Source organism: Pseudophryne corroboree, chromosome 6 (genome assembly GCF_028390025.1).
Source record: "Pseudophryne corroboree isolate aPseCor3 chromosome 6, aPseCor3.hap2, whole genome shotgun sequence".
NCBI lineage: Eukaryota > Metazoa > Chordata > Amphibia > Anura > Myobatrachidae > Pseudophryne > Pseudophryne corroboree.
Window position 1 is genome coordinate 294,406,682 of NC_086449.1, and position 25,765 is coordinate 294,432,446.

General features: G+C 46.3%; 2 protein-coding genes across 4 annotated transcripts in view; both read right to left on the bottom strand.

The window, feature by feature from the left end:
* The window catches only part of ZNF280D (zinc finger protein 280D), a 629,515-nt gene that overhangs the window by 201,386 nt on the left and 402,364 nt on the right, over window positions 1-25,765 (bottom strand). The gene's annotated exons all lie outside the window — the stretch shown is intronic.
* The window catches only part of MNS1 (meiosis specific nuclear structural 1), a 77,142-nt gene that overhangs the window by 24,751 nt on the left and 26,626 nt on the right, over window positions 1-25,765 (bottom strand). For all 3 annotated transcript variants that reach the window (XM_063926151.1, XM_063926149.1, XM_063926150.1), the window contains 3 exons: window positions 21,598-21,725; window positions 1,579-1,681; window positions 283-512 (listed from right to left, as the gene is read on the bottom strand). In XM_063926151.1, coding sequence (XP_063782221.1) covers window positions 283-512; window positions 1,579-1,681; window positions 21,598-21,725 — 461 coding nt within the window. The remainder of the gene's footprint in view (window positions 1-282; window positions 513-1,578; window positions 1,682-21,597; window positions 21,726-25,765) is intronic.

Consider the following 25,765-nt stretch of genomic DNA (forward strand, 5'->3'; position numbering starts at 1 on the left):
GACACTTAGTGAACCACTGCAAGAAAGCTATAGAGGGAAGGAGCTTTGTTTGTAAAGTCAGATAGTCTCCAGCTCCAACACCAACCTGTATAGCACATGTAGAACTGTCCCCCAACAAGAATAAAAAAGGGGTAAAAAGGGTGCAAGACAGAATTGAGGTGTTAGTCTGTAAAAAACAAACAAAAAAAACAAAGAACCCCACACACACACATACACCTATTACAGCATCACGTTCATTCTATGGATATTGCTATATTACAGATAACTATAAATCAGACTTACGTTTGATCTTCTTCATAAATCTTCCTCACAATTTCATCAACTAGTATTTTCTCCTTCAGGAATTCCTGATAAGCTTCCTGCCGTTTCCTCTCCTTTTCTTCTAGCTGTGTTTCCAGCTCTCTCTGGTAATGTAGTTTCTCCTGATAGCGTCTAGTCTCCTTGGCCACTTCTTCTTCTGAAGCTCTTTCATGTTCTTCCTTCATTTTACGAGCTATGTCAGATTCACGTTTCTATTTAGTAAAGAAGAGTTTTGAAAATGCCAAGGGATTAATAAAAAAAAAATCCCAGATAAATATAAAATTCCAACTGAAGTAGACTATATAATTTAATGATCATTAACCGGTCAACCTTGGGGATGATGCAGAATTGATTGCAAGTCAGCCGTGATTTCTCCAGCAATATTAAATGGTGTATATTTGCCCGTATGCAGAATCGCATACATCTCTGGGGCAAGGAACTCTACACTCAGTTTCATAATCAGTGCACCCTTGCACCAACCCTATGCTTGATGCAAACATCCTTTCTGAAAGTTGGTGTAAATATATGTATGCACAGCCCGGAATTCTATCAATATGCCCTCTCTTAAAATAATTTAATAGAGAACACCCCACTATAACCCAATTACACTATTCCATGCTCAAGTGTAGATGCGTTCGGTTTGCATACAACTGTGCATCATCCATAGATGCATACACTTGGTTCGTGCATATATGATGCTCAAATGGGCTTGTATTCTACTCTGCATCAACACTCCCAGTTTACTTATTGCTAGGTATCCCTTACTAAGCAACCATTTCAGTGTCAGATCCCTGGAGTCCATTTACAGCATTGTGTGCATCAGTCTATGGTTTCTCCAAAGTATGTGGCTACATAACTGATCAGACAAAGAAAAACCTACTCCAAAGTGCCAGTCTTCACAGACTTAAAGCAGAGTACACATTAGACGAAGTGCAGATGAAGCAATGGTTGTCCTGATTTCCCCTGAACTACCGGACAAATTATATAGTGAGTACACATTATGCAATCTTTCAGATGCCTGGACGATATATCGTGCGTCGTTAGGTAGTTTGGTCTTTAACGCTATATATCAGATTGACCTGCATATACAGCAGTTAGGAAGCTGGGACGACCGACACACAAAAAAAAAGCAAAAGTGCATACACACTGGACGATTTGTTCTCATTCGGCTCAGAACGACGCATCTATCAAAAATGGTCTAATGTGTACCCAGCTTACAAGCCATCAGTACAAGTGAGAAAGAGTAATGTGTACTTAATAGTAAATAAATCATCTCACCATTTTCTCATACTTGAGAACTTCTTTTTCAGCAATCTGTGCAGACCTCTCCCTTGCGAGATAGGCAGTCTTTAGCTTTTGCTCCAATTCTCTGAGCTCAAGGCTGTGGAAAACAAGGAACCCAAGATTATAGGGAACAGGAAGGTAAATAACAATGAAAATGCTAAACGACAACCTTTCTTTTCAATTTACAGTAAGTGGATTATCAAGTAAAGCATAGTACTTGTAATGTTCCTAGTGTATAACATACTAATTTTAAAGACAATTAAAAGTTATGAAAAAGAATAAGTTGATTTCTGTAGGTGCTGTGTTGCGCCTACTGACCACTGAAAGCATTAAGAGAAGAATTCCTTTATCCTGGACCTTTCCCAGAATTATCATAGGACGTTAAATAAAAACACAGTCTGAGATAGGGATCACGACTACTGATCTCTGTGTATAGAGCTCCGTACATAGCATGATGAGTAAGTAGTGATGAGTAAGTGAAGAACAAAGCAGTTACTATGTACGTAATAGACTGGCATGGCACAGGAAAGTTGAGATAATAGCCTACAGCTAATATTGGATATCCCTGTCCAACACGTATGGGCCCTACACACTGGCAGATAACACTGAACGATATGAACGTTCTCGTTCATTAATGAACAAGAAATCGTTCATATCGTTCAGTGTGTAGGCACCAACGATGAATGAAGCACGGCCCCGCAATCTCGTCCATATTAGCGTGCAGTGCTATGGAGCCGGGTGACGTGGTAAGTAAAGAAACTTCATTCCCCCCGCCGCTGGGTCGCCCGCCAGCCGTCGGGCAGCTCGACAAGTGTCTAGGGCCCATTAGGGAGGAACTCAATTGTTTTCTTGTTTCCGATCTCCCATATAAAGTGACGGGAGATCGCAGGGCGATATTCAATTGATCCCCCTTATTGCGTTGATCACAACCATGTCAGTCGTGTTTAGCAGCAAAACCTGATTAAACGAATGGGTGCGGCGCAAAATATCCAGTTTGGGCGCCCAAACGGATCACATATTGCGCATTTTAGCTTGCCACCCCCGGAGGTAGCGAGCTGAAATTAAGTTTTCGTGCCTATCGCCAAAAACATTTGAATAGCTGCCGGCGGGAGCAGGGACCGGCCGATCATAATTGAATTCCGCCCTTAGAATGCATTAGCCATGCAGTGAATAATTCCATTACATAACATATACAAGGGCAGACTGTATTGCATCTATTTTTCCTACTGACACTCAATGAAAATGTGGTGGAATGACAACCTCATCTGTGGAGATTTCCTGTCACAAACTGGCTGCTAGAGTAGAATCAGAAGGGAGACCACTAAAAGGGGATATCAATTTAGGTGGTGAAAACAAGGTATTTTCTCTATCGTCCTAAGTGGATGCTGGGGTTCCTGAAAGGACCATGGGGAATAGCGGCTCCGCAGGAGACAGGGCACAAAAAAGTAAAGCTTTACTAGGTCAGGTGGTGTGCACTGGCTCCTCCCCCTATGACCCTCCTCCAGACTCCAGTTAGATTTTGTGCCCGAACGAGAAGGGTGCAATCTAGGTGGCTCTCCTAAAGAGCTGCTTAGAGAAAGTTTAGTTTAGGTTTTTTTCTTTACAGTGAGTCCTGCTGGCAACAGGATCACTGCAACGTGGGACTTAGGGGGAAAGTAGTAAACTCACCTGCATGCAGAGTGGATTTGCTGCTTGGCTACTGGACACCATTAGCTCCAGAGGGATCGAACACAGGCCCAGCCGTGGAGTCCGGTCCCGGAGCCGCGCCGCCGACCCCCTTGCAGATGCTGAAGCGTGAAGAGGTCCGGAAACCGGCGGCTGAAGACTCCTCAGTCTTCATAAGGTAGCGCACAGCACTGCAGCTGTGCGCCATTTTCCTCTCAGCACACTTCACTGGGCAGTCACTGAGGGTGCAGAGCGCTGGGGGGGGGCGCTCTGAGAGGCAAATATAAACCTTATACAAGGCTAAAAATACCTCACATATAGCCCATAGGGGCTATATGGAGATATTTAACCCCTGCCTGACTGGAAAAATAGCGGGAGAAGAACCCGCCGAAAAAGGGGCGGGGCCTATCTCCTCAGCACACGGCGCCATTTTCTGTCACAGCTCCGCTGGTCAGAACGGCTCCCAGGTCTCTCCCCTGCACTGCACTACAGAAACAGGGTAAAACAGAGAGGGGGGGCACATTAATGGCTATATATATATATATTAAAGCAGCTATAAGGGAGCACTTAATATAAGGATATCCCTTGTATATATAGCGCTTTGTGGTGTGTGCTGGCAGACTCTCCCTCTGTCTCCCCAAAAGGGCTAGTGGGTCCTGTCTTCATTAGAGCATTCCCTGTGAGTTTGCGGTGTGTGTCGGTACGTGGTGTCGACATGTATGAGGACGATATTGGTGTGGAGGCGGAGCAATTGCCAAATATGCAGATGTCACCCCCCAGGGGGTCGACACCAGAATGGATGCCTTTATTTGTGGAATTACGTGATGGTTTATCTTCCCTTAAACAGTCAGTTGAGGACATGAGGCGGCCGGACAATCAATTAATGCCTGTCCAGGCGCCTCAAACACCGTCAGGGGCTGTAAAACGCCCTTTGCCTCAGTCGGTCGACACAGACCCAGACACGGGCACTGATTCCAGTGACGACGGTAGAAATTCAAACGTATTTTCCAGTAGGGCCACACGTTATATGATTTTGGCAATGAAGGAGACGTTACATTTAGCTGATACTACAGATACCGTAAAACAGGGTATTATGTATGGTGTGAAAAAACTACAAACAGTTTTTCCTGAATCAGAAGAATTAAATGACGTGTGTGATGAAGCGTGGGTTGCTCCTGATAAAAAGTTGATAATTTCAAAAAAGTTATTGGCATTATACCCTTTCCCGCCAGAGGTTAGGGCGCGCTGGGAAACACCCCCTAAGGTGGACAAGGCGCTCACACGCTTATCCAAACAAGTGGCGTTACCCTCTCCTGAGACGGCCGCACTTAAGGATCCATCAGATAGAAAGATGGAAGTTATTCAAAAGAATATATACACACATGCAGGTGTTATACTACGACCAGCTATAGCAACTGCCTGGATGTGCAGTGCTGGAGTAGTTTGGTCAGAATCCCTGATTGAAAATATTGATACCCTAGATAGGGACAATGTTTTACTGTCGTTAGAACAAATAAAGGATGCATTTATCTATATGCGTGATGCACAGAGGGATATTTGCACACTGGCATCTCGGGTGAGTGCTATGTCCATTTCAGCCAGAAGAGCCTTATGGACACGACAGTGGACAGGCGATGCGGATTCAAAACGTCACATGGAGGTTTTGCCGTATAAAGGGGAGGAGTTATTTGGAGTTGGTCTATCAGACTTGGTGGCCACGGCTACTGCCGGGAAATCCACTTTTTTACCTCAAGTCACTCCCCAACAGAGAAAGGCACCGACCTTTCAACCGCAGCCTTTTCGCTCCTACAAAAATAAGAGAGCAAAGGGCTTGTCGTACCTGCCACGAGGCAGAGGAAGAGGGAAGAGACACCAACAGGCAGCTCCTTCCCAGGAACAGAAGCCCTCCCCGGCTCCTGCAAAAACCTCAGCATGACGCTGGGGCCTCTCAAGCGGACTCGGGGACAGTGGGGGGCCGTCTCAAAAATTACAGCGCGCAGTGGGCTCACTCGCAGGTAGACCCCTGGATCCTGCAGATAATATCTCAGGGGTACAGGTTGGAATTAGAGACGGATCCTCCTCATCGTTTCCTGAAGTCTGCCTTACCAACCGTCTCTTCCGAAAGGGAGAGGGTGTTGGAAGCCATTCACAAGCTGTACGCTCAGCAGGTGATAGTCAAAGTACCCCTATTACAACAAGGAAAGGGGTATTATTCCACTCTATTTGTGGTACCGAAGCCGGATGGCTCGGTAAGGCCTATTCTAAATCTGAAGTCCTTGAACCTCTACATAAAAAAGTTCAAGTTCAAGATGGAGTCACTCAGAGCAGTGATAGCGAACCTGGAAGAAGGGGACTTTATGGTATCCTTGGACATCAAGGATGCGTATCTACACGTTCCGATTTACCCCGCACACCAGGGGTACCTCAGGTTCATTGTTCAAAACTGTCACTATCAGTTTCAGACGCTGCCGTTCGGATTGTCCACGGCGCCTCGGGTCTTTACCAAGGTAATGGCCGAGATGATGATTCTTCTTCGAAGAAAAGGCGTATTAGTTATCCCATACTTGGACGATCTCCTAATAAGGGCAAGGTCCAGAGAACAGCTGGAGACAGCTTTAGCACTATCTCAAGAGGTGCTAAGACAACACGGGTGGATTCTGAATATTCCAAAATCCCATTTAATCCCGACAACTCGTCTGCTGTTCCTAGGAATGATTCTGGACACGGTTCAGAAAAAGGTTTTCCTTCCAGAGGAAAAAGCCAAGGAGTTATCCGATCTGGTCAGGAACCTCCTAAAACCAGGAAAAGTGTCAGTACATCAATGCACAAGAGTCCTGGGAAAAATGGTGGCTTCTTACGAAGCAATTCCATTCGGCAGATTCCATGCAAGAATATTCCAAAGGGATCTGTTGGACAAATGGTCAGGGTCGCATCTGCAGATGCACCTGCGAATAACCCTGTCACCAAAGACAAGGGTGTCACTTCTGTGGTGGTTGCAGAAGGCTCACCTATTAGAAGGCCGCAGATTCGGCATTCAGGATTGGATCCTGGTGACCACGGACGCCAGCCTGAGAGGCTGGGGAGCAGTCACACAAGGAAGAAACTTCCAGGGAGTATGGACGAGTCTGGAAAAGTCTCTTCACATAAACATTCTGGAACTAAGAGCAATCTACAATGCTCTAAGCCAGGCGGAACTTCTCCTGCAAGGAAAGCCGGTGTTGATTCAGTCGGACAACATCACGGCGGTCGCCCATGTAAACAGGCAGGGCGGCACAAGAAGCAGGAGTGCAATGGCAGAAGCTGCCAAGATTCTTCGCTGGGCGGAGAATCACGTGATAGCACTGTCAGCAGTGTTCATCCCGGGCGTGGACAACTGGGAAGCAGACTTCCTCAGCAGACACGATCTTCATCCGGGAGAGTGGGGTCTACATCCAGAAGTCTTCAACATGTTAATAGACCGTTGGGAAAGACCAATTGTAGACATGATGGCGTCTCGCCTCAACAAGAAACTGGACAAATATTGCGCCAGGTCAAGAGATCCACAGGCAATAGCTGTGGACGCACTGGTAACTCCTTGGGTGTACCAGTCAGTGTATGTGTTTCCTCCTCTGCCGCTCATACCAAAGGTATTGAAGATCATACGGCAAAGAAGAGTAAGAACAATACTAGTGGTTCCGGATTGGCCGAGAAGGACTTGGTATCCGGAACTTCAAGAGATGCTCACGGACGAACCGTGGCCTCTACCTCTGAGAAGGGACCTGCTACAGCAGGGTCCCTGTCTTTTTCAAGACTTACCGCGGCTGCGTTTGACGGCATGGCGGTTGAACGCCAGATCCTAAAAGGGAAAGGCATTCCAGAAGAAGTCATTCCTACCTTGATTAAGGCACGGAAGGAAGTCACCGTGAAACATTATCACCGCATTTGGCGAAAATATGTAGCGTGGTGCGAGGATCGGAGGGTTCCGACGGAGGAATTCCAACTGGGTCGTTTCCTACATTTCCTGCAATCAGGATTATCTATGGGTCTCAAATTGGGATCCATTAAGGTTCAAATTTCGGCCCTGTCAATATTCTTCCAAAAAGAATTGGCCTCTGTCCCTGAGGTCCAGACTTTTGTCAAGGGAGTACTGCATATACAGCCTCCTGTGGTGCCTCCGGTGGCACCGTGGGATCTAAATGTAGTTTTAGATTTCCTCAAATCCCATTGGTTTGAACCATTGAAAAAGGTGGATTTGAAATATCTCACATTGAAAGTGACTATGTTACTAGCCCTGGCCTCTGCCAGGAGAGTATCTGAATTGGCGGCTTTATCTTATAAAAGTCCTTATCTAATCTTCCATTCGAATAGGGCAGAACTGCGGACTCGTCCGCATTTTCTCCCTAAAGTGGTATCAGCATTTCATCTGAACCAACCTATTGTGGTGCCTGCGGCCACTAGCGACTTGGAGGACTCCAAGTTGTTGGACGTTGTCAGAGCCTTAAAAATATACATTGCAAGGACGGCTGGAGTCAGAAAATCTGACTCGCTGTTTATATTGTATGCACCCAACAAGTTGGGCGCACCTGCTTCTAAGCAGTCGATTGCTCGTTGGATTTGTAACACAATTCAACTTGCACATTCTGTGGCAGGCCTGCCACAGCCTAAAACTGTAAAAGCCCACTCCACAAGGAAGGTGGGCTCATCTTGGGCGGCTGCCCGAGGGGTCTCGGCATTACAACTCTGCCGAGCAGCTACGTGGTCGGGGGAGAACACGTTTGTAAAATTTTACAAATTTGATACCCTGGCAAAGGAGGACCTGGAGTTCTCTCATTCGGTGCTGCAGAGTCATCCGCACTCTCCCGCCCGTTTGGGAGCTTTGGTATAATCCCCATGGTCCTTTCAGGAACCCCAGCATCCACTTAGGACGATAGAGAAAATAAGAATTTACTTACCGATAATTCTATTTCTCGGAGTCCGTAGTGGATGCTGGGCGCCCATCCCAAGTGCGGATTATCTGCAATACTTGTACATAGTTATTGTTAACTAATTCGGGTTATTGTTAAGGAGCCATCTTTAAGAGGCCCTTTCTGTTGTCATACTGTTAACTGGGTTTAGATCACAAGTTGTACGGTGTGATTGGTGTGGCTGGTATGAGTCTTACCCGGGATTCAAAATGCCTCCCTTATTGTGTATGCTCGTCCGGGCACAGTACCTAACTGGAGTCTGGAGGAGGGTCATAGGGGGAGGAGCCAGTGCACACCACCTGACCTAGTAAAGCTTTACTTTTTTGTGCCCTGTCTCCTGCGGAGCCGCTATTCCCCATGGTCCTTTCAGGAACCCCAGCATCCACTACGGACTCCGAGAAATAGAATTATCGGTAAGTAAATTCTTATTTTCTATTGTTATAACTCAAAAGAAGCCCACAAGGGAACCCATCTTGGGGAAGTGATAAATCCTTCGGTTTGGCACCAAGCCCAAACAATACACGATAACCAATGAAGTGGAAACTCTGGTGGTTTAACCACTATAGGATAATAGAACTGGACAACACTATTCTAACATATGCCAGTATCACATGCCTCATAGGGGCTTTTACCACATAGTCCAGGTATGCTCTGTAGCTACCAGACTACTGCAAGGCATACAAGTCGTCATTCAGAAGTGGGAATAGATGGAGCAAATAGCTTAGGACATTACCCTAAGGGGGAAATTTACTAAAGCTTCTAAAACAGATAATTGATGTTGTCCATAGCAACCAGATACTGTCTATCAATTCTCTATTGCCTTTTAGAAAATGAAACACAGGGGGGCGTGGTCTGACTGGTGAGGAGAGCAGAAGTGCTTCTGCCTGGCTCCTCTACCCACCTTCACTAATTGCCTTTTCTAGGGTCAGTACCCCCTGTGGACACCCTCCGGGGGCTCCCCTTGCCCCCTGTACATCACCAGAGCCCATTAGAGTTAGCCGCAGAGCCGGGGAGCTGTTCTCACTGCTCCCGCAGGTTGGGGCCTCGCGTACTTTCTTTACCCGCGTTTGGAGCTCCATAGCGGGGAAGCGGCGCGGACCCCCCCCCCCCGGGCTGCAGGCACCAGTGGCTGACTCCTCAGGACCCCCCAGAGTGGTCACTTCCTGTGGGCAGCAGTCAGAGGAGGCATCTGGCAGTGGGGGACAGCAGAGGGACAGGCGCCCAGGAGACGCGGCGGCCATTTTGGATTCCCTGGAGGAGCTGGATAATAAGAGGTAGTGTACCTGTGTGCTGTGGGGGACTCTGGACTGGGTCTGCACTGGGTCTGGTGGCCCTCTGGCACAAGTTTGGCTGTGCTCCCACTCTGGGGCCTCTGTTAAGGGATCTGGGCATTTCCCTTCTTTGTGGAGCTTTAGAATTTCACTCAGCAGTATCTTCTTCTACTACAACCGCCCCATCTTGTGGCCACTGGGTGTAACTGTATGCACTTCTCCCACAGTATACTCGATACATAATACATATTATACTGCAGTCTACATAGGAACGCAGCTTTCCCAGCACCTGCCGTGAATATCAGATGCGTTGTCCCCATGGTGGAATGACCACGCTATTATTATGTGACTGCTCTGAGATAATTCTGCCTCCGCCCGACTGCTCCTTTGACATGATATGACAATTCAACCTTCCAGTGGATCCTTCTCTGATTGATATTACTGACGTCTCCTATCTCCAGTTCTTCTATTTGTGCCGGTCAGCTTTATTATGCCTCCCAAGAAATATAAGGCCGCTAAATCTGTTTCCCAAGTGGCGTTCTTTAAACCTTCTCCTCAAGCCGCTAAATCAAAAGAGGTACGGAGTGGCCCCTCTAGGTCTGTTGTCCCTGTGGCCTCGTCGCCTCGAGATGCGTCTGCCCCTACCACTGTTACCACACACACCAGCTCTATCGAGGATAGTGACTCGCTTACGGTGGCCGCTATGAAGCATCTCCTAACGCAATTTAAGGATGAAGTTGCGGCTGAATTTAGAGCGACTATGAAGGAATGCCAGAGATCTATTGATGAGATTGGTGGCTGCACCGATCACCTAGAAACGAAAATGGGTGAAGTGGTGTCGTCGCATAATGACCTGATCTCCTCCCATGAACTGCTTCAAAATGAGGTCACAACACTCAGGGACAAGCTTTCTGAACTGGAGGACAGATCGAGACGTAACAATATAAAGTTGCGAGGTGTCCCGGAGGCTGTCGCCAATAGCGCTTTAAACGATTTTGCAGTTGACCTCTTTAGCAAACTCCTTCCCTCATACCGCTCGGCGGACTTTCTGATTGACCGCATCCATAGGCTCCCCAAAGCCAGGAACGCTCCTGATGGGGTCCCCCGGGACGTTCTTATGAGGGTACATTATTTCCACGTGAAGGAGGCAATTCTGAAAGCTGCTAGACCCTCGGATATTGCTTTGGGCTCACTTCAGATATTCGGAGACCTGTCCCCTGCTACCCTAGCGAAAAGGCGCTCTCTCTACCCCATCACGTCTGTGTTACGCAAAGAGAACATATAGATGGGGATTCCCTACAAAGTTGCTTATTTCTCGAGAAGGATCTACTGTCGTTATAACAAACGGCGAGGAGGGTAAAAAGATCCTCGCGTCATGGAACTCTGCAAGCTCATCTACACACACCTCTCCCGAACGAGGCCTTCAGCGGGACTGGGCCTCGTCGGCTGCTGAGCTTTGAGAATCGTCTGTTTTACTATACTTGCATTGTTTTTATATCTTTCTAAGCGTTTTGTTATGTCATGTTTCCTATTTTGCACCAGTTCCCTGGCGGTTGCTTATTACGGGTGTTTATGTAAGGCTGATTTGAATATTGTTAAACTATTTTCAGGTGATTCCTCGACACCGATGGTTTACTGTTTGTTGTCTGTCTCTGCTGCCCCAGTCTCGTTGATAGCTGGGTATTCTACCCTAGAATAATGATTCTCTTTTTTTTAATCCCGGAGGCTGGCGGTGCGGGGGACCAGAGATAGAGGCCCGAGGAACTGCATCTTGTTGAATTTTAGTTCGGGTGTTGGCAGTTTGACCACTACCCCCCACAGATTAATTCTGAGTCGCCATGGTTAGGCGTCCAACCGTGCCCCCAAGAGGGGTTAATGTTATGTTTCCTTTAACTGTTATTCTCCTTTTTCTTATCCTTTCTTTCCCTTTTCCTCTCCTTCTGTCCGGAAATTGTTGCTCATACTTTCTACATGCCAGCTGGTTGATGGTAATTATGCAATCTTCGATTTTTTTGCAGTATGGTTAACATTGTTTCTATAAATGCGAAGGGTCTTAATTCCCCACATAAGAGGAGGGTAGCACTTAATTATTTTCATAAAATTAGGGCTCAAATCATAGCCGTCCAAGAGACGCATTTTATTAAATCTGCCCCTCCACGGTTTACTAATATGAGATTTCCCCATTGCTATTTGGCCAATGGACCAGCGAAGAAGGCGGGGGTGGCAATCTTAGTGTCTCAACATTGCACGTTTTCCCTCACATCACAATACTGCGACCCTGAGGGGAAAATTCTAATTTTAGTCGGTACTCTTGAAAATAAAGAGGTGACGATAGTTTCCTGCTATGCCCCGAACACCAAGCAATTAGCATTTTGTAGGAAACTATGTGCTAAGGTGCAACAATTGGCCAAGGGTGCTCTACTTCTCTTGGGAGACTTTAATTTGACCCTTGACCCTTTGGTTGATAACTCTGGCAAGCGGACCTCACTCTCCAGTCAGCTCCATAGGAATGCAAAGGGCTTCCGTCAGTTATTAGCGGAAAATGATCTTTTAGACCTTTGGCGCGTTAAACACCCAATGGACAGAGACTTCACATTTTATTCTCCAGTACATGCCTCTTATTCCAGAATAGATCTAGCTTTAGCAGATAAGTGGACTCTACAGTCCATCCGTAAAATTTCTATTCTCCCCATGTCATGGTCGGATCACTCCCCACTATTCATCGACTGGGCTATTAGTAGTAGAAAGATTACCCCAGCCCCCTGGCGCTTAGGTAAACACAGTCTTCTTCAGCCAGAGACCAAGCAGGCTATCCAAACCACTATGGATTATTACCTCTCTGAGAACTCTCCTCGGGAGACATCAGTCTTCACATTCTGGTGTGCCCTCAAAGCAGTAACACGAGGTACAGCGATTCAAACAGCGGCTAAACTTAAAAGGGAATATCGTAAAAAATTTGAACAAGCTGAGCTTGCAGTCACTTCCTTGGAGAGTTCTCACAAGGCACATCCTCATGATAAAACCCTTCTTAAATCATTGCAAGAAGCCAGAGAGGTGGTAAACGTTTTCTATTTAGCGGAAGTCCAACGCAACCTGCATAGACTAAACCAAAAATTCTATGTTTATGGTAACAGGGCTGGTAGGATGCTTGCGAGGAAGTTGAGGGGCAGGAAAGCTAAGGAAAAAATTCACATTATCCATTCGGATAGGGGCAGGAGAGTCTATGATCCTGACGAAATTGCGAAAGTCTTTGCATCTTATTATGCCAAACTATATAACTTGAAGGAGGATTCCTCCACTTTTCAACCTTCAGTCACGGATGTTCAGAACTTCCTGTGCAAATTTCCCCTCCCTTCATTGTCACCAGAGTATTGTAGCTCTCTTAGTGCGCCTTGGACTTTAGCGGAAGTCGAAAAGGCTATTGACTCCCTTCCAGCAGATAAGGCCCCAGGTCCCGACGGTTATCCTTCTGGTTTCTATAAATCTTTTAAGGAGAGTTTGGCCCCGGTGCTCTTATCAGTGTTTAATGAAGCCTCAGAAGTTGGACGCTTCCCCAAGGAAATGCTGGAAGCTCGAATCATCACCATCCCCAAACCGGGAAAACCTCCCACCTCAGTCCAAAATTTTAGACCAATTGTTCTATTAAATACGGATTTAAAACTTTATGCCAAATTAATTGCCAACCGTATCAGTGCCCTCCTCCCCTCTCTTATCAACCCTGATCAATTGGGCTTCGTCTTGAACAGACAGGCCCCAGATAATACGCGAAGGGTGATTAATGTCATTGAACATTCTGCCTGTAGAAAAGAACCCCTCCTAGTTCTGTCTCTGGATGTCGAAAAGGCGTTCGATAGGTTGAACTGGGATCTTAGACTCTATCCTGGCTCTCTATTCCACGCCCTGTGCGAGGGTCTTTGTTAATGGATGTCTTTCTTCACCCTTTAATATCTCTAATGGCACTCGTCAGGGCTGCCCGTTATCTCCTATTATTTTTGCGTTGGCGATAGAACCCCTGGCTGCTTGCATTAGATCCCGGGACTCGATTAGGGGCCCTATTATAGGGGGCATTTCCCACAAAATCAGCTTATTTGCGGACGATATTTTATTATGTCTTTCCGATCCTGAGACTTCCTTGCCAGTTCTTCATGCCGTTCTTCAAGACTATTCGGATGTTTCCTTTTATAAATTAAATACTAATAAAACTGAGGCCCTCCCACTCAATATATCTCCGACTGTGGTCTCTAGGTTGAAGGAATCATACAAATATGCCTGGAAGTCCTGCTCCCTGAGATATTTAGGGATTAATTTATCCAGTGAAGATAATTTAATTGATTGTAATTATGCCCCATTATTAAAAGCCTTTACGGAGCTGACTGGGGAGTGGATGTTGCAGGAGGTGTCTTAGCTGGGTAGGATTGCCGCTGCCAAGATGGTCTTATTGCCAAAATTAATGTATCTGTTTCGCGCCATACCAAGACCCCTTCCCAAACTCTTCTATAATAAATTTAACCAGGTCCTGATTAGATACGTGTGGGGAGGCCCTAGGCCGAAAATTGCTAAAAAGATTCTTATTCTGCCCAAACAATCCGGTGGGGTAGCTTTCCCTGACATCGAAAAGTACCATGCTGCTTGTCTGTTAAGTCAGTCTAGAGACTGGTTTGACACCTCGAGCCTGAAACCTTGGGTCATTCTGGAAGCTTCTTATTTGAACACTGTTACCCTTCCTGATTTGTTTTGGTTGCCCCCCTCTGCTGCCCAAAGCTTGTCCGGATCTTGCAAGTCTATTAAAACGACCCTAGATTCATGGCATAAACTAGTGTCTTCTTCGGAAGAGATTGTATTACCGTCCCCCTGTCTGTCGTTATCCGCTCTTATGTCATTGATTCCTAATATTTCCCTCTTAGATTGGATTCGGAAGGGCCTCTCCACTGTGGGCGATTTTTTTTGTAGGTGACGACTTGATGTCCTTTTCTCAAATTCAAGAGAGATTTGGGATTCGGACCCAAGACTTTTTCAAATATTTGCAGGTGAGAAGTTGGTTACGCTCACTTGCTCTGCATCTTCACAAACCTACTTTTCCGGCTTACATTAAAAGCCGACTGGAGTCGCCCTCACATAAATATGGGATTACGTGGTGGTATCAATTTCAATTAACTGACAGCACACAGTCTAAATTCAAAGCTCAGATTCTATGGGAAAGAGATTTGAGTAGATCCTTTACTGATGCAGAATGGGACAGTATATTTAGGTCTTGTTTTAAAGTCTCCAAATGTATTAACCACTCCGAAATGTTCTATAAGCTTATACAGAGGGCCTACTTCACCCCTGAAAGACAAAATAGAATCTGACCTTCACAATCTAAATTATGTTGGAGGAAATGTGGCTCAACGGGTTATATCTTTCATATCTTCTGGGCGTGCCCACTTATACAACCACTTTGGAGAGAGGTTTTCAGTACGGTTAGCATGATTCACCATCCCCCTGGACCCATCTTTAGCATTATTTCATTTGTTCGTAGACCACCTCTCTGTAGGTGATCGTTACGTCTTGGGGCATATTCTGATAGCCACTAAAGCTCCTATAGCCCAATTGTGGAAATCTGAGAATCTCCCTTCTCTAACATTTATTCAAAATAAGGTTCACAAACATTTTATTTTTGAAACAGCGGAAGCTAAATACTCTTCCTCAGCTAATTCTATTCACCTGAAATGGTTAGGTTGGTCCGACTATAGGGGGAGAGAAGGTAGGCTAACTGTCTATAGCTCTCCAATTGATTTATCTGTGCTTCACCCCACCTAGATTGACCTCTTAAAGAATGTTGTGTTATCAGACAATTTCTTTAAAAAAAAAAAAAAAAAAAAAAAGGAGGGAAAAAAAAAAGAAAAAAGATTTTACTCACCGGTAAATCTGTTTCTCGTAGGCCGTAGTGGATGCTGGGGACTCCGTAAGGACCATGGGGATTAGCGGCTCCGCAGGAGACTGGGCACAACTAAAGAAAGCTTTAGGACTACCTGGTGTGCACTGGCTTGGCTCCTCCCACTAAGACCCTCCTCCAGACCTCAGTTAGGATACTGTGCCCGGAAGAGCTGACACAAATAGGAAGGATTTTGAATCCCGGGTAAGACTCATACCAGCCACACCAATCACACCGTATAACTCGTGATACAATACCCAGTTAACAGTATGATAACAACTGAGCCTCTCAACAGATGGCTCAACAATAACCCTTTAGTTAGGCAATAACTATATACAAGTATTGCAGACAATCCGCACTTGGGATGGGCGCCCAGCATCCACTACGGACTACGAGAAATAAATAGATTTACCGGTGAGTAAAATCTTATTTTCTCTAACGTCCTAAGTGGATGCTGGGGACTCCGTAAGGACCATGGGGATTATACCAAAGCTCCCAAACGGGCGGGAGAGTGCGGATGACTCTGCAGCACCGAATGAGCAAACTCTAAGTCCTCCTCAGCCAGGGTATCAAACTTGTAGACTCTTGCAAGAGAGTGTTTGACCCCCGACCAAATAACAGCTCGGCAAATTTGTAAAGCCGAGACCCCTCGGGCAGCCGCCCAAGAAGAGCCCACTTTCCTCGTGGAATGGGCTTTTACAGATTTAGGGTGAGGCAGTCCAGCCGCAGAATGTGCAAGTTGAATCGTGCTACAGATCCAGCGAGCAATAGTCTGCTTAGAAGCAGGAGCACCCAGCTTGTTGGGTGCATACAGGATAAATAGCGAGTCAGTCTTTCTGACTCCAGCCGTCCTGGAAACATATATTTTTCAGGGCCCTGACTACGTCCAGAAAACTTGGAATCCTCCAAGTCCCAAGTAGCCGCAGGCACCACAATAGGTTGGTTCACATGAAAAACTGATACCACCTTAGGAAGGAATTGGGAACGAGTCCTCAATTCCGTCTTATCCATATAAAATACAGATAAGGGCTTTTGCATGACAAAACCGCCAATTCTGATACACGCCAGGCCGACGCCAAGGCCCACAGCATGACCACTTTCCACGTGAGGTATTGTAGCTCCACGGATTTAAGTGGCTCAACTCAATGCGACTTCAGGAAATCCAACACTACGTTGAGATCCCACGGTGCTACTGGAGGCACAAACGGGGGCTGACTATGCAGCACTCCCTTAACAAAAGTCCGAACTTCAGGCAGTGAAGCCAGTTCTATTTTGGAAGAAAATCGATAGAGCCGAAATCTGGACCTTCATGGAACCCAATTTTAGGCCCATAGTCACCTCTGACTGTAGGAAGTGCAGAAATCGACCTAGCTGAAATTTCTCCTTTGGGGCCTTCCTGGCCTCACAGCACGCAACATATTTCCACCATATGCGGTGATAATGGTTTGCGTTCACTTCTTTCCTAGCTTTAAATAGCGTAGGGATAACTTCCTCCGGAATGCCCTTTTCCTTCAGGATCCGGCGTTCAACCGCCATGCCGTCAAACGCAGCCGCGGTACGTCTTGGAACAGACAGGCCCCCTGCTGCAGCAGGTCCTGTCTGAGCGGCAGAGGCCATGGGTCCTCTGAGATCATTTCTTGGAGTTCTGGTTACCAAGCTCTTCTTGGCCAACCCGGAACAATGAGTATAGTTCTTACTCCTCTCCTTCTTATTATTCTCATTACCCTGGGTAAGAGAGGCAGAGAAGGGAACACATACACCGACTGGTACACCCACGGTGTTACCAGAGCGTCCACAGCTATCGCCTGAGGGTCCCTTGACCTGGCGCAATATCTTTGTAGCTTTTTGTTGAGGCGGGACGCCATCATGTCCACCTGTGGCCTTTCCCAACGGTGTACAATCATTTGGAAAACTTCTGGATGAAGTCCCCACTCTCCCGGGTGGTGGTCGTGTCTTCTGAGAAAGTCTGCTTCTCAGTTGTCCACTCCGGGAATGAACACTGCTGACAGTGCCAACACATGATTTTCCGCCCATCGGAGAATCCTTGTGGCTTCTGCCATCGCCATCCTGCTTCTTGTGCCGCCCTGTCGGTTTACATGAGCGACCGCCGTGATGTTGTCTGACTGGATCAGCACCGGCCGGTGTTGAAGCAGGGGTCTAGCCTGACTTAGGGCCTTGTAAATGGCCCTTAGTTCCAGAATATTTATGTGTAGGAAAGTCTCCTGACTTTTCCATAGCCTTGGAAGTTTCTTCCCTGTGTGACTGCCCCCCAGCCTTGAAGGCTGGCATCCGTGGTCACCAGGACCCAGTCCTGAATGCCGAATTTGCGGCCCCCTAGAAGATGAGCACTCTGCAGCCACCACAACAGCGACACCCTGGCCCTTGGAGACAGGGTAATCCGCCGATGCATCTGAAGATGCGACCCGGACCACTTGTCCAACAGATCCCACTGGAAAATCCTTGCATGGGACCTGGCGAATGGAATTTCTTCGTAAGAAGCTACCATCCTTCCCAGGGCTCGCGTGCATTGATGCACCGACACCTGTATACGTATTAGGAGGTCTCTGTCTAGAGACGACAACTCCTTGGACTTCTCCTCTGGGAGAAACCCTTTTTTTCCTGTTCTGTGTCCAGAACCATACCCAGGAACAGTAGACGCGTCGTAGGAACCAGCTGCGACTTTGGAATATTCAGAATCCAGCCGTGCTGTTGTAGCACTTCCCGAGATAGTGCTACTCCGCCGAACAACTGCTCCCTGGACCTCGCCTTTATAAGGAGATCGTCCAAGTACGGGATAATTATTTCGGCCATTACCTTGGTAAATACCTCTGTGCCGGGGACCGACCAACGGCAACGTCTGGAATTGGTAATGACCATCCTGTACCACAATTTTGAGGTACTCCTGGTGAAGAGGGTAAATAGGGACATGCAGGTAAGCATCCTTGATGTCCAGTGATACCATGAAATTCTCCAGGCTTGCAATAATCGCCCTGAGCGATTCCATTTTGAACTTGAACCTTCGTATATAAGTGTTCAAGGCATTCAATTTTAGAATAGGTCTCACCGAACCGTCTGGTTTCGGTACCACAACATTTTGGAATAGTAACCCCGGCCTTGTCGAAGGAGGGGTACCTTGATTTCAGCTGCTGGAAGTACAGCTTGTGAATTGCCGCCAGTACTACCTTTCTCCGAGGGCAGCAGGCAAGGCTGATGTGAGGTAACGGCGAGGGGGAGTCGCCTCGAACTCCAGCCTGTATCCCTGTGATACTATTTGCAGAACCTAGGGATCCACCTGTGGGCAAGCCCACTGGTCCCTGAAGTTCCCGAGACGCGCCCCTACCGCACCTGTCTCCACCTGTGGAGCCCCAACGTCATGCGGTGGACTCAGAGGAAGCGGGGGAAGATTTTTGATCCTGGGAACTGGCTGCTGGTGCAGCTTTTTCCTTCTTCCCTTGTCTCTGTGCAGAAAGGAAGCGCCTTTGACCCGCTTGCTTTTCTGAAGCCGAAAGGACTGTACCTGAAAATACAGTGCTTTCTTAGGCTGTGAGGAAACCTGTTTTTTTTTTTTTCTTCCCAGCTGTTGCTGTGGATACGAGGTCCCAGAGACCATCCCCAAACAATTCCTCACCCTTATAAGGCAGAATCTCCATGTGCCTTTTATAGGCAGCATCACCTGTCCACTGCAGGGTTTCTAATACCCTCCTGGCAGAATGGACCTTGCATTAATTCTGGATGCCAGCCGGCAAATATCCCTCTGTGCATCCTTTATATCTAAGACGACGTCTTTAATATGCTCTATGTTAGCAAACTATTATCCCTGTCTTAGAGTTTTAATATTATCTGACTGGGTATCAGACCACGCTGCAGCAGCACTATTTATGCTGAGGCAATTGCAGGTCTCAGTATATAACCTGAGTGTGTATATACAGACTTCAGGATAGCCTCCTGCTTTTTATCAGCAGGCTTCTTCAAGGTGGCCGTATCCTAAGACGGCAGTGCCACCTTTTTTGACAAACGTGTGAGCGCCTTATCCACCCTAAGGGATATCTCCCAACGTGACCTATCCTCTGGCGGGAAAGGGTACGCCATCAGTAACTTTTTAGAAATTACCAGTTTCTTATCGGGGGAACCACGCTACTTTACACACTTCATTCATTCATCTGATGGGGGAACAAAACACTGGCTGCTTTTTCTCCCCAAAAATAAAACCCCTTTTATGTGGTACTTGGGTTCATGTCAGAAATGCTTAACACATTTTTCATTGCCGAGATCATGTAACGGATGTTCCTAGTGGATTGTGTATATGTCTCAACCTCGTCGACACTGGAGTCAGACTCCGTGTCGACATCTGTGTCTGCCATCTGAGGTAACGGGCGCTTTTTTGAGCCCCTGATGGCCTTTGAGACGCCTGGGCAGGCGCGGGCTGAGAAGCCGGCTGTCCCACCGCTGTTTTACGTCATCCAGCCTTCTATGTAAGGAGTTGACATTGTCGGTTAATACCTTCCACCTATCCATCCACTCTGGTGTCGGCCCCACAGGGGGCGACATCCCATTTATCGGCCTCTGCTCCACCTCCACGTAACCTTCCTCATCCCACATGTCGACACAGCCGTACCGACATACAGCACACACACAGGGAATGCTCTGACTGAGGACAGGACCCCACAAAGTCCTTTGGGGAGACAGAGAGAGAGTATGCCAGCACACACCAGAGCGCTATATAATGCAGGGATTAACACTATAACTGAGTGATTTTTCCCCCAATAGCTGCTTGTATAAACAATATTGCGCCTAAATTTTGTGCCCCCCCTCTCTTTTTAACCCTATGAGCCTGAAAACTACAGGGGAGAGCCTAGGGAGCTGTCTTCCAGCTGCACTGTGAAGAGAAAATGGCGCCAGTGTGCTGAGGGAGATAGCTCCGCCCCTTTTTCGCTGACTTTTCTCCCGCTTTTTTATGGATTCTGGCAGGGGTATTTATCACATATATAGCCTCTGGGGCTATATATTGTGATATATTTGCCAGCCAAGGTGTTTTTATTGCTGCTCACGCCCCCCCCCCCCAGCGCCCTGCACCCTCAGTGACCGGAGTGTGAAGTGTGTATGAGGAGCAATGGCGCACAGCTGCAGTGCTGTGCGCTACCTTGGTGAAGACTGATGTCTTCTGCCGCCGATTTTCCAGACTCTTCTTGCTTCTGGCTCTGTAAGGGGGCCGGCGGCGCGGCTCCGGGACCGAACATCAATGGCCAGGTCCATGCGGTCGATCCCTCTGGAGCTAATGGTATCCAGTAGCCTAAGAAGCCCAAGCTACCACCAGTTAGGTAGGTTCGCTTCTTCTCCCCTTAGTCCCTCGCTGCAGTGAGTCTGTTGCCAGCAGATCTCACTGTAAAATAAAAAACCTAAAATATACTTTCTTTCTAGGAGCTCAGGAGAGCCCCTAGTGTGCATCCAGCTCAGCCGGGCACAAGAATCTAACGGAGGTCTGGAGGAGGGTCTTAGTGGGAGGAGCCAGTGCACACCAGGTAGTCCTAAAGCTTTCTTTAGTTGTGCCCAGTCTCCTGCGGAGCCGCTAATCCCCATGGTCCTTACGGAGTCCCCAGCATCCACTTAGGACGTTAGAGAAATATATATATATATTTTTTATCTTTTTGTTGGTTTGTGCTAAGCCTCTTTTTGTGTGTTTTTTTTCTCTTCTTCTTGATTCTGAACGCCCGATGTAACCGATTGTATATTCATCCAACTGTGCGTTAAAAGTGCTTTGATTATGGTAACCATTCCGGACTACCCCTATGTTCCCCTTTACTCTTTTTTCTGTTCCCCATTTCTGTGTGAAAAATTTTTCAATAAAAATCTAATGTTTAAAAAAAGAAAATGAAACACAGCATCTGATTGGTTGCTATGGGCAAAACATTACCAAATTTCTGTTTTAGAAGCTAAGTAAATGTGCCCCTAAGATTGCACTACCCTATGCACAGACATGTTTTTCTTAAGCAGACAGTGTTGGATTTAATATTGAAATTACAACAAATATGGAATAGAAAGTTACTTAAAATGTAACTTCAAACTAAAACTAATGAGCAAAAACAGTCTATATCATTACTTAAAAAAGGTCATTCAAATTTTAAGCAATTTTTAAATATAATTTTTAGTAAACAGTGTGTTGGTTTAGTGTTTTGCCCACTAGTTACTAAAACCTTATGTATTTCCCTTATAGGTAAAGTACCTATTCTCTCGTATCTGTTGTCTCAGTTTCTCATCTTTCAGTTTTTCATGGTTTATTCTTTCCAGCTCCTGTGCCATTCTTTCTTCTTGTTCCAGCTGTAAATCTTTAAGCCTTTTGGATTCTGCTGCCTACAATTACAGACCAAATACTTCTTCTTAAGCGTTTGTTGTGCTTTGACATTATATATAATTTACCTGCAGGCTACATCAGAGTTCTATATATATATACCGGTCACCAGGTCAATATGGCAAGAAAGATTTTAGATCTGGCGCTTGGAATTTACAGTGGACAAAGAAAGCGGAGCAGCACCAGTAAAACGCCTAATGATCAGATATTTCCACATAGCCTCATTCCTGACTAAGGCCACAGCAGTCAGTGACGAGAGGGAGGTTTAGTTTAGAAACAAAACTCCACGCTACAGGACTATCGCATGTAGGCACAAGAACCCACCCCTGTTTTAGGAATGGAGAAAGAGGTTTCAGCGCTCGCCCAATGGCTTTAGTGGCACTGGATAACCCTCTATACTATTAGTGCCCTGACTTATGGCATACTATGAATTAGGCAGCAGAGCTGGGCATGTGGCTGGGTTTTAGGGGTATTGAAGGGGCATGTGAGGTGGTCTCTACAAGCTTTCATATATTTTGGTTGGTGATGATGGTCTGGCTCCTAAACATTTAAGATGGCTGCTAGCTTTTAGAAAAAAATAGTCGAGCCCTGATCTACATACAGACATAATTATAATTCAACAACAGCTCAATAGTCAAATGCTGCCTACTCAGACATTTTAAGTATTGGTATCAGTTATTATATTCATCAGCTGAATTCAATATTATTCACTCAGAATATCTGCAATATAGAATAGCTTCATAATCAAATAATACTAAGGGTGGTATCCTATTAGCTGAGGTCCTATTATCCCCAATGACGGCACTTATCGGGGATTGAGGCACCCGTAGCATAATCCGTGATAAGGTGGCGCCAGAGCCACGACTTATCCCCGATACCAAGTGTTTTCGTGTGATCTGGGGTCCAATTTCAGCTGATCAAAGTAGCTTTAATTGGATACCGCGATAATGATCATCGGTCATTAATCACAAAATCCGGCCATTTTGATCAGACGAAAACACACCAGGGAGTATTAGGATACCGCCATTAGACTGAATGTATCAAATCTTTGTCTTGAATAGAGATCAGTTCCCTGGGGAACTTTCCTTGTGATCGCCACTATTAGCTCTACAGAACGAATAAATTACAACCCGTGTCATTTATCTTATTGTTTTACATATCTCGACCTGTTTGGAGATAATGGCATATATCTGTAATTTACTAAAAACAACAAAAATCTTGTCAATACAGCCACTAGTGCAATGCATTGTATTTAATCAAAAGCACACCGCTCATTAGCAAGCGCAACACCCAGGGAGTCAAAAAGCTCTTCTGGTGCTATCCCTGGAATATAATGCATTTACTATTATGGTGCAAAGGGCTGGACAAAACTTTATATGTACATTCATGTTGTGTTTCTTTCTGCACTATTCAGTGCAAATGTATTTGTTTCCTCTGCCTGCCCACTTCGGACGGAGTACTTCATAAAAGCCATTCATGGCATTACACATAAAAGTCCTATCACTTTACAAATAATGATTGCCTTTCCGTGCTGTCTGCATGCCTTAAATGTGCTAGCATCAATAGAAGCATTCAGAAATGTTACATATAAAACAGATTCTTATGACAAGAAACTTGACTGACCATTTTATAACAGATGAAGAGGAGAGTGGATGGAGGTGTTGTTACTTTTAGAAGAAACTGAGATATTTACAATTAAAAAGTTCTAAAAATGTATCTTTATTAGACACAATACTTTTATCCACAAAATATATCAGTAAATAGTCTACCAACATTTAACATAACATTGTTACTATGGTCTTTAGGTCATAACACCTTCATCAACTCGACCTCTTCAAATTTTGTTATTTACATTAAATTTCAGAGACACATGTCAAGCGGTAAAATCATCATGCACAGTATATATATTGTAGATACAGTTGTATCCTCATACACTTTTGCAGTCGGCACACCACATATCCCTTCTTTGTTGACCAGGTCCCGTGCAACTCAGCTTTTTTTGAGCGTCTTTTTTGATTAAATGTGTCTCAATCACAATGCAGATCAACACAACTACTTCAAGAGACGGTACTGATTAATTTGATATGCGACACTTGTACATCTATGTGTGACTGAGTCTGGAAATGTACACAAAGTGCTAAAATGCAGCGGCCACGCCAAGTGACATTGTGTTTCATATACAGATTCAGACTCATTTGAGCAAAAGAGACGCTACACTGCTTCTTGGGTCACTCACTCCAGGCGTCTTGCACCACATGGTGTACTGAAGCTAGGTGTATGAGGACACATACATAAACTGTAAAGAGTTGCATGACTCTAGGTCCCAATAATATAAACTTTTCTCTAACGTCCTAAGTGGATGCTGGGGACTCCGTAAGGACCATGGGGAATAGCGGCTCCGCAGGAGACTGGGCACATCTAAAGAAAGCTTTAGGACTATCTGGTGTGCACTGGCTCCTCCCCCTATGACCCTCCTCCAAGCCTCAGTTAGATCTCTGTGCCCGAACGAGAAGGGTGCACACTAGGGGCTCTCCTGAGCTTCTTAGTGAAAGTTTTAGTTTAGGTTTTTTATTTTCAGTGAGACCTGCTGGCAACAGGCTCACTGCATCGAGGGACTAAGGGGAGAAGAAGCGAACTCACCTGCGTGCAGAGTGGATTGGGCTTCTTAGGCTACTGGACATTAGCTCCAGAGGGACGATCACAGGCCCAGCTTGGATGGGTCCCAGAGCCGCGCCGCCGGCCCCCTTACAGAGCCAGAAGGCAGAAGAGGTCCGGAAAATCGGCGGCAGAAGACATCCTGTCTTCAACAAGGTAGCGCACAGCACTGCAGCTGTGCGCCATTGCTCTCAGCACACTTCACACTCCGGTCACTGAGGGTGCAGGGCGCTGGGGGGGGGCGCCCTGAGACGCAATAAAAACACCTTGGATGGCAAAAAAAAAAAATGCATCACATATAGCTCCTGGGCTATATGGATGCATTTAACCCCTGCCAGAATACATAGAAAAACGGGAGATAAGGCCGCCGATAAGGGGGCGGAGCCTATCTCCTCAGCACACTGGCGCCATTTTCCCTCACAGCTCCGTTGGAGGGAAGCTCCCTGGCTCTCCCCTGTAGTCACTACACTACAGAAAGGGTTAAAAAAGAGAGGGGGGCACAAATTAGGCGCAGTATTAACTATACAGCAGCTATAAGGGGAAAAACACTTATATAAGGTTATCCCTGTATATATATAGCGCTCTGGTGTGTGCTGGCAAACTCTCCCTCTGTCTTCCCAAAGGGCTAGTGGGGTCCTGTCCTCTATCAGAGCATTCCCTGTGTGTGTGCTGTATGTCGGTACGTTTGTGTCGACATGTATGAGGAGAAAAATAATGTGGAGACGGAGCAGATTGCCTGTAATAGTGATGTCACCCCCTAGGGGGTCGACACCTGAGTGGATGAACTGTTGGAAGAAATTACGTGACAGTGTCAGCTCTGTATAAAAGACAGTGGTTGACATGAGACAGCCGGCTACTCAGCTTGTGCCTGTCCAGACGTCTCATAGGCCGTCAGGGGCTCTAAAGCGCCCGTTACCTCAGATGGCAGATATAGACGCCGACACGGATACTGACTCCAGTGTCGACGGTGAAGAGACAAATGTGACTTCCAGTAGGGCCACACGTTACATGATTGAGGCAATGAAAAATGTTTTACACATTTCTGATAATACGAGTACCACCAAAAAGGGGTATTATGTTCGGTGAGGAAAAACTACCTGTAGTTTTCCTGAATCTGAGAAATTAAATGAGGTGTGTGATGATGCGTGGGTTTCCCCCGATAACAACTGATAATTTCTAAAATGTTATTGGCATTATATTCTTTCCCGCCAGAGGTTAGGGTGCGTTGGGAAACACCCCCTAGGGTGGATAAAGCGCTCACACGCTTGTAAGGGCTCTACCCTCGCCTGAGATGGCCGCCCTTAAGGATCCTGCTGATAGAAAGCAGGAGGGTATCCTAAAAGGTATTTACACACATACTGGTGTTATACTGCGACCAGCAATCGCC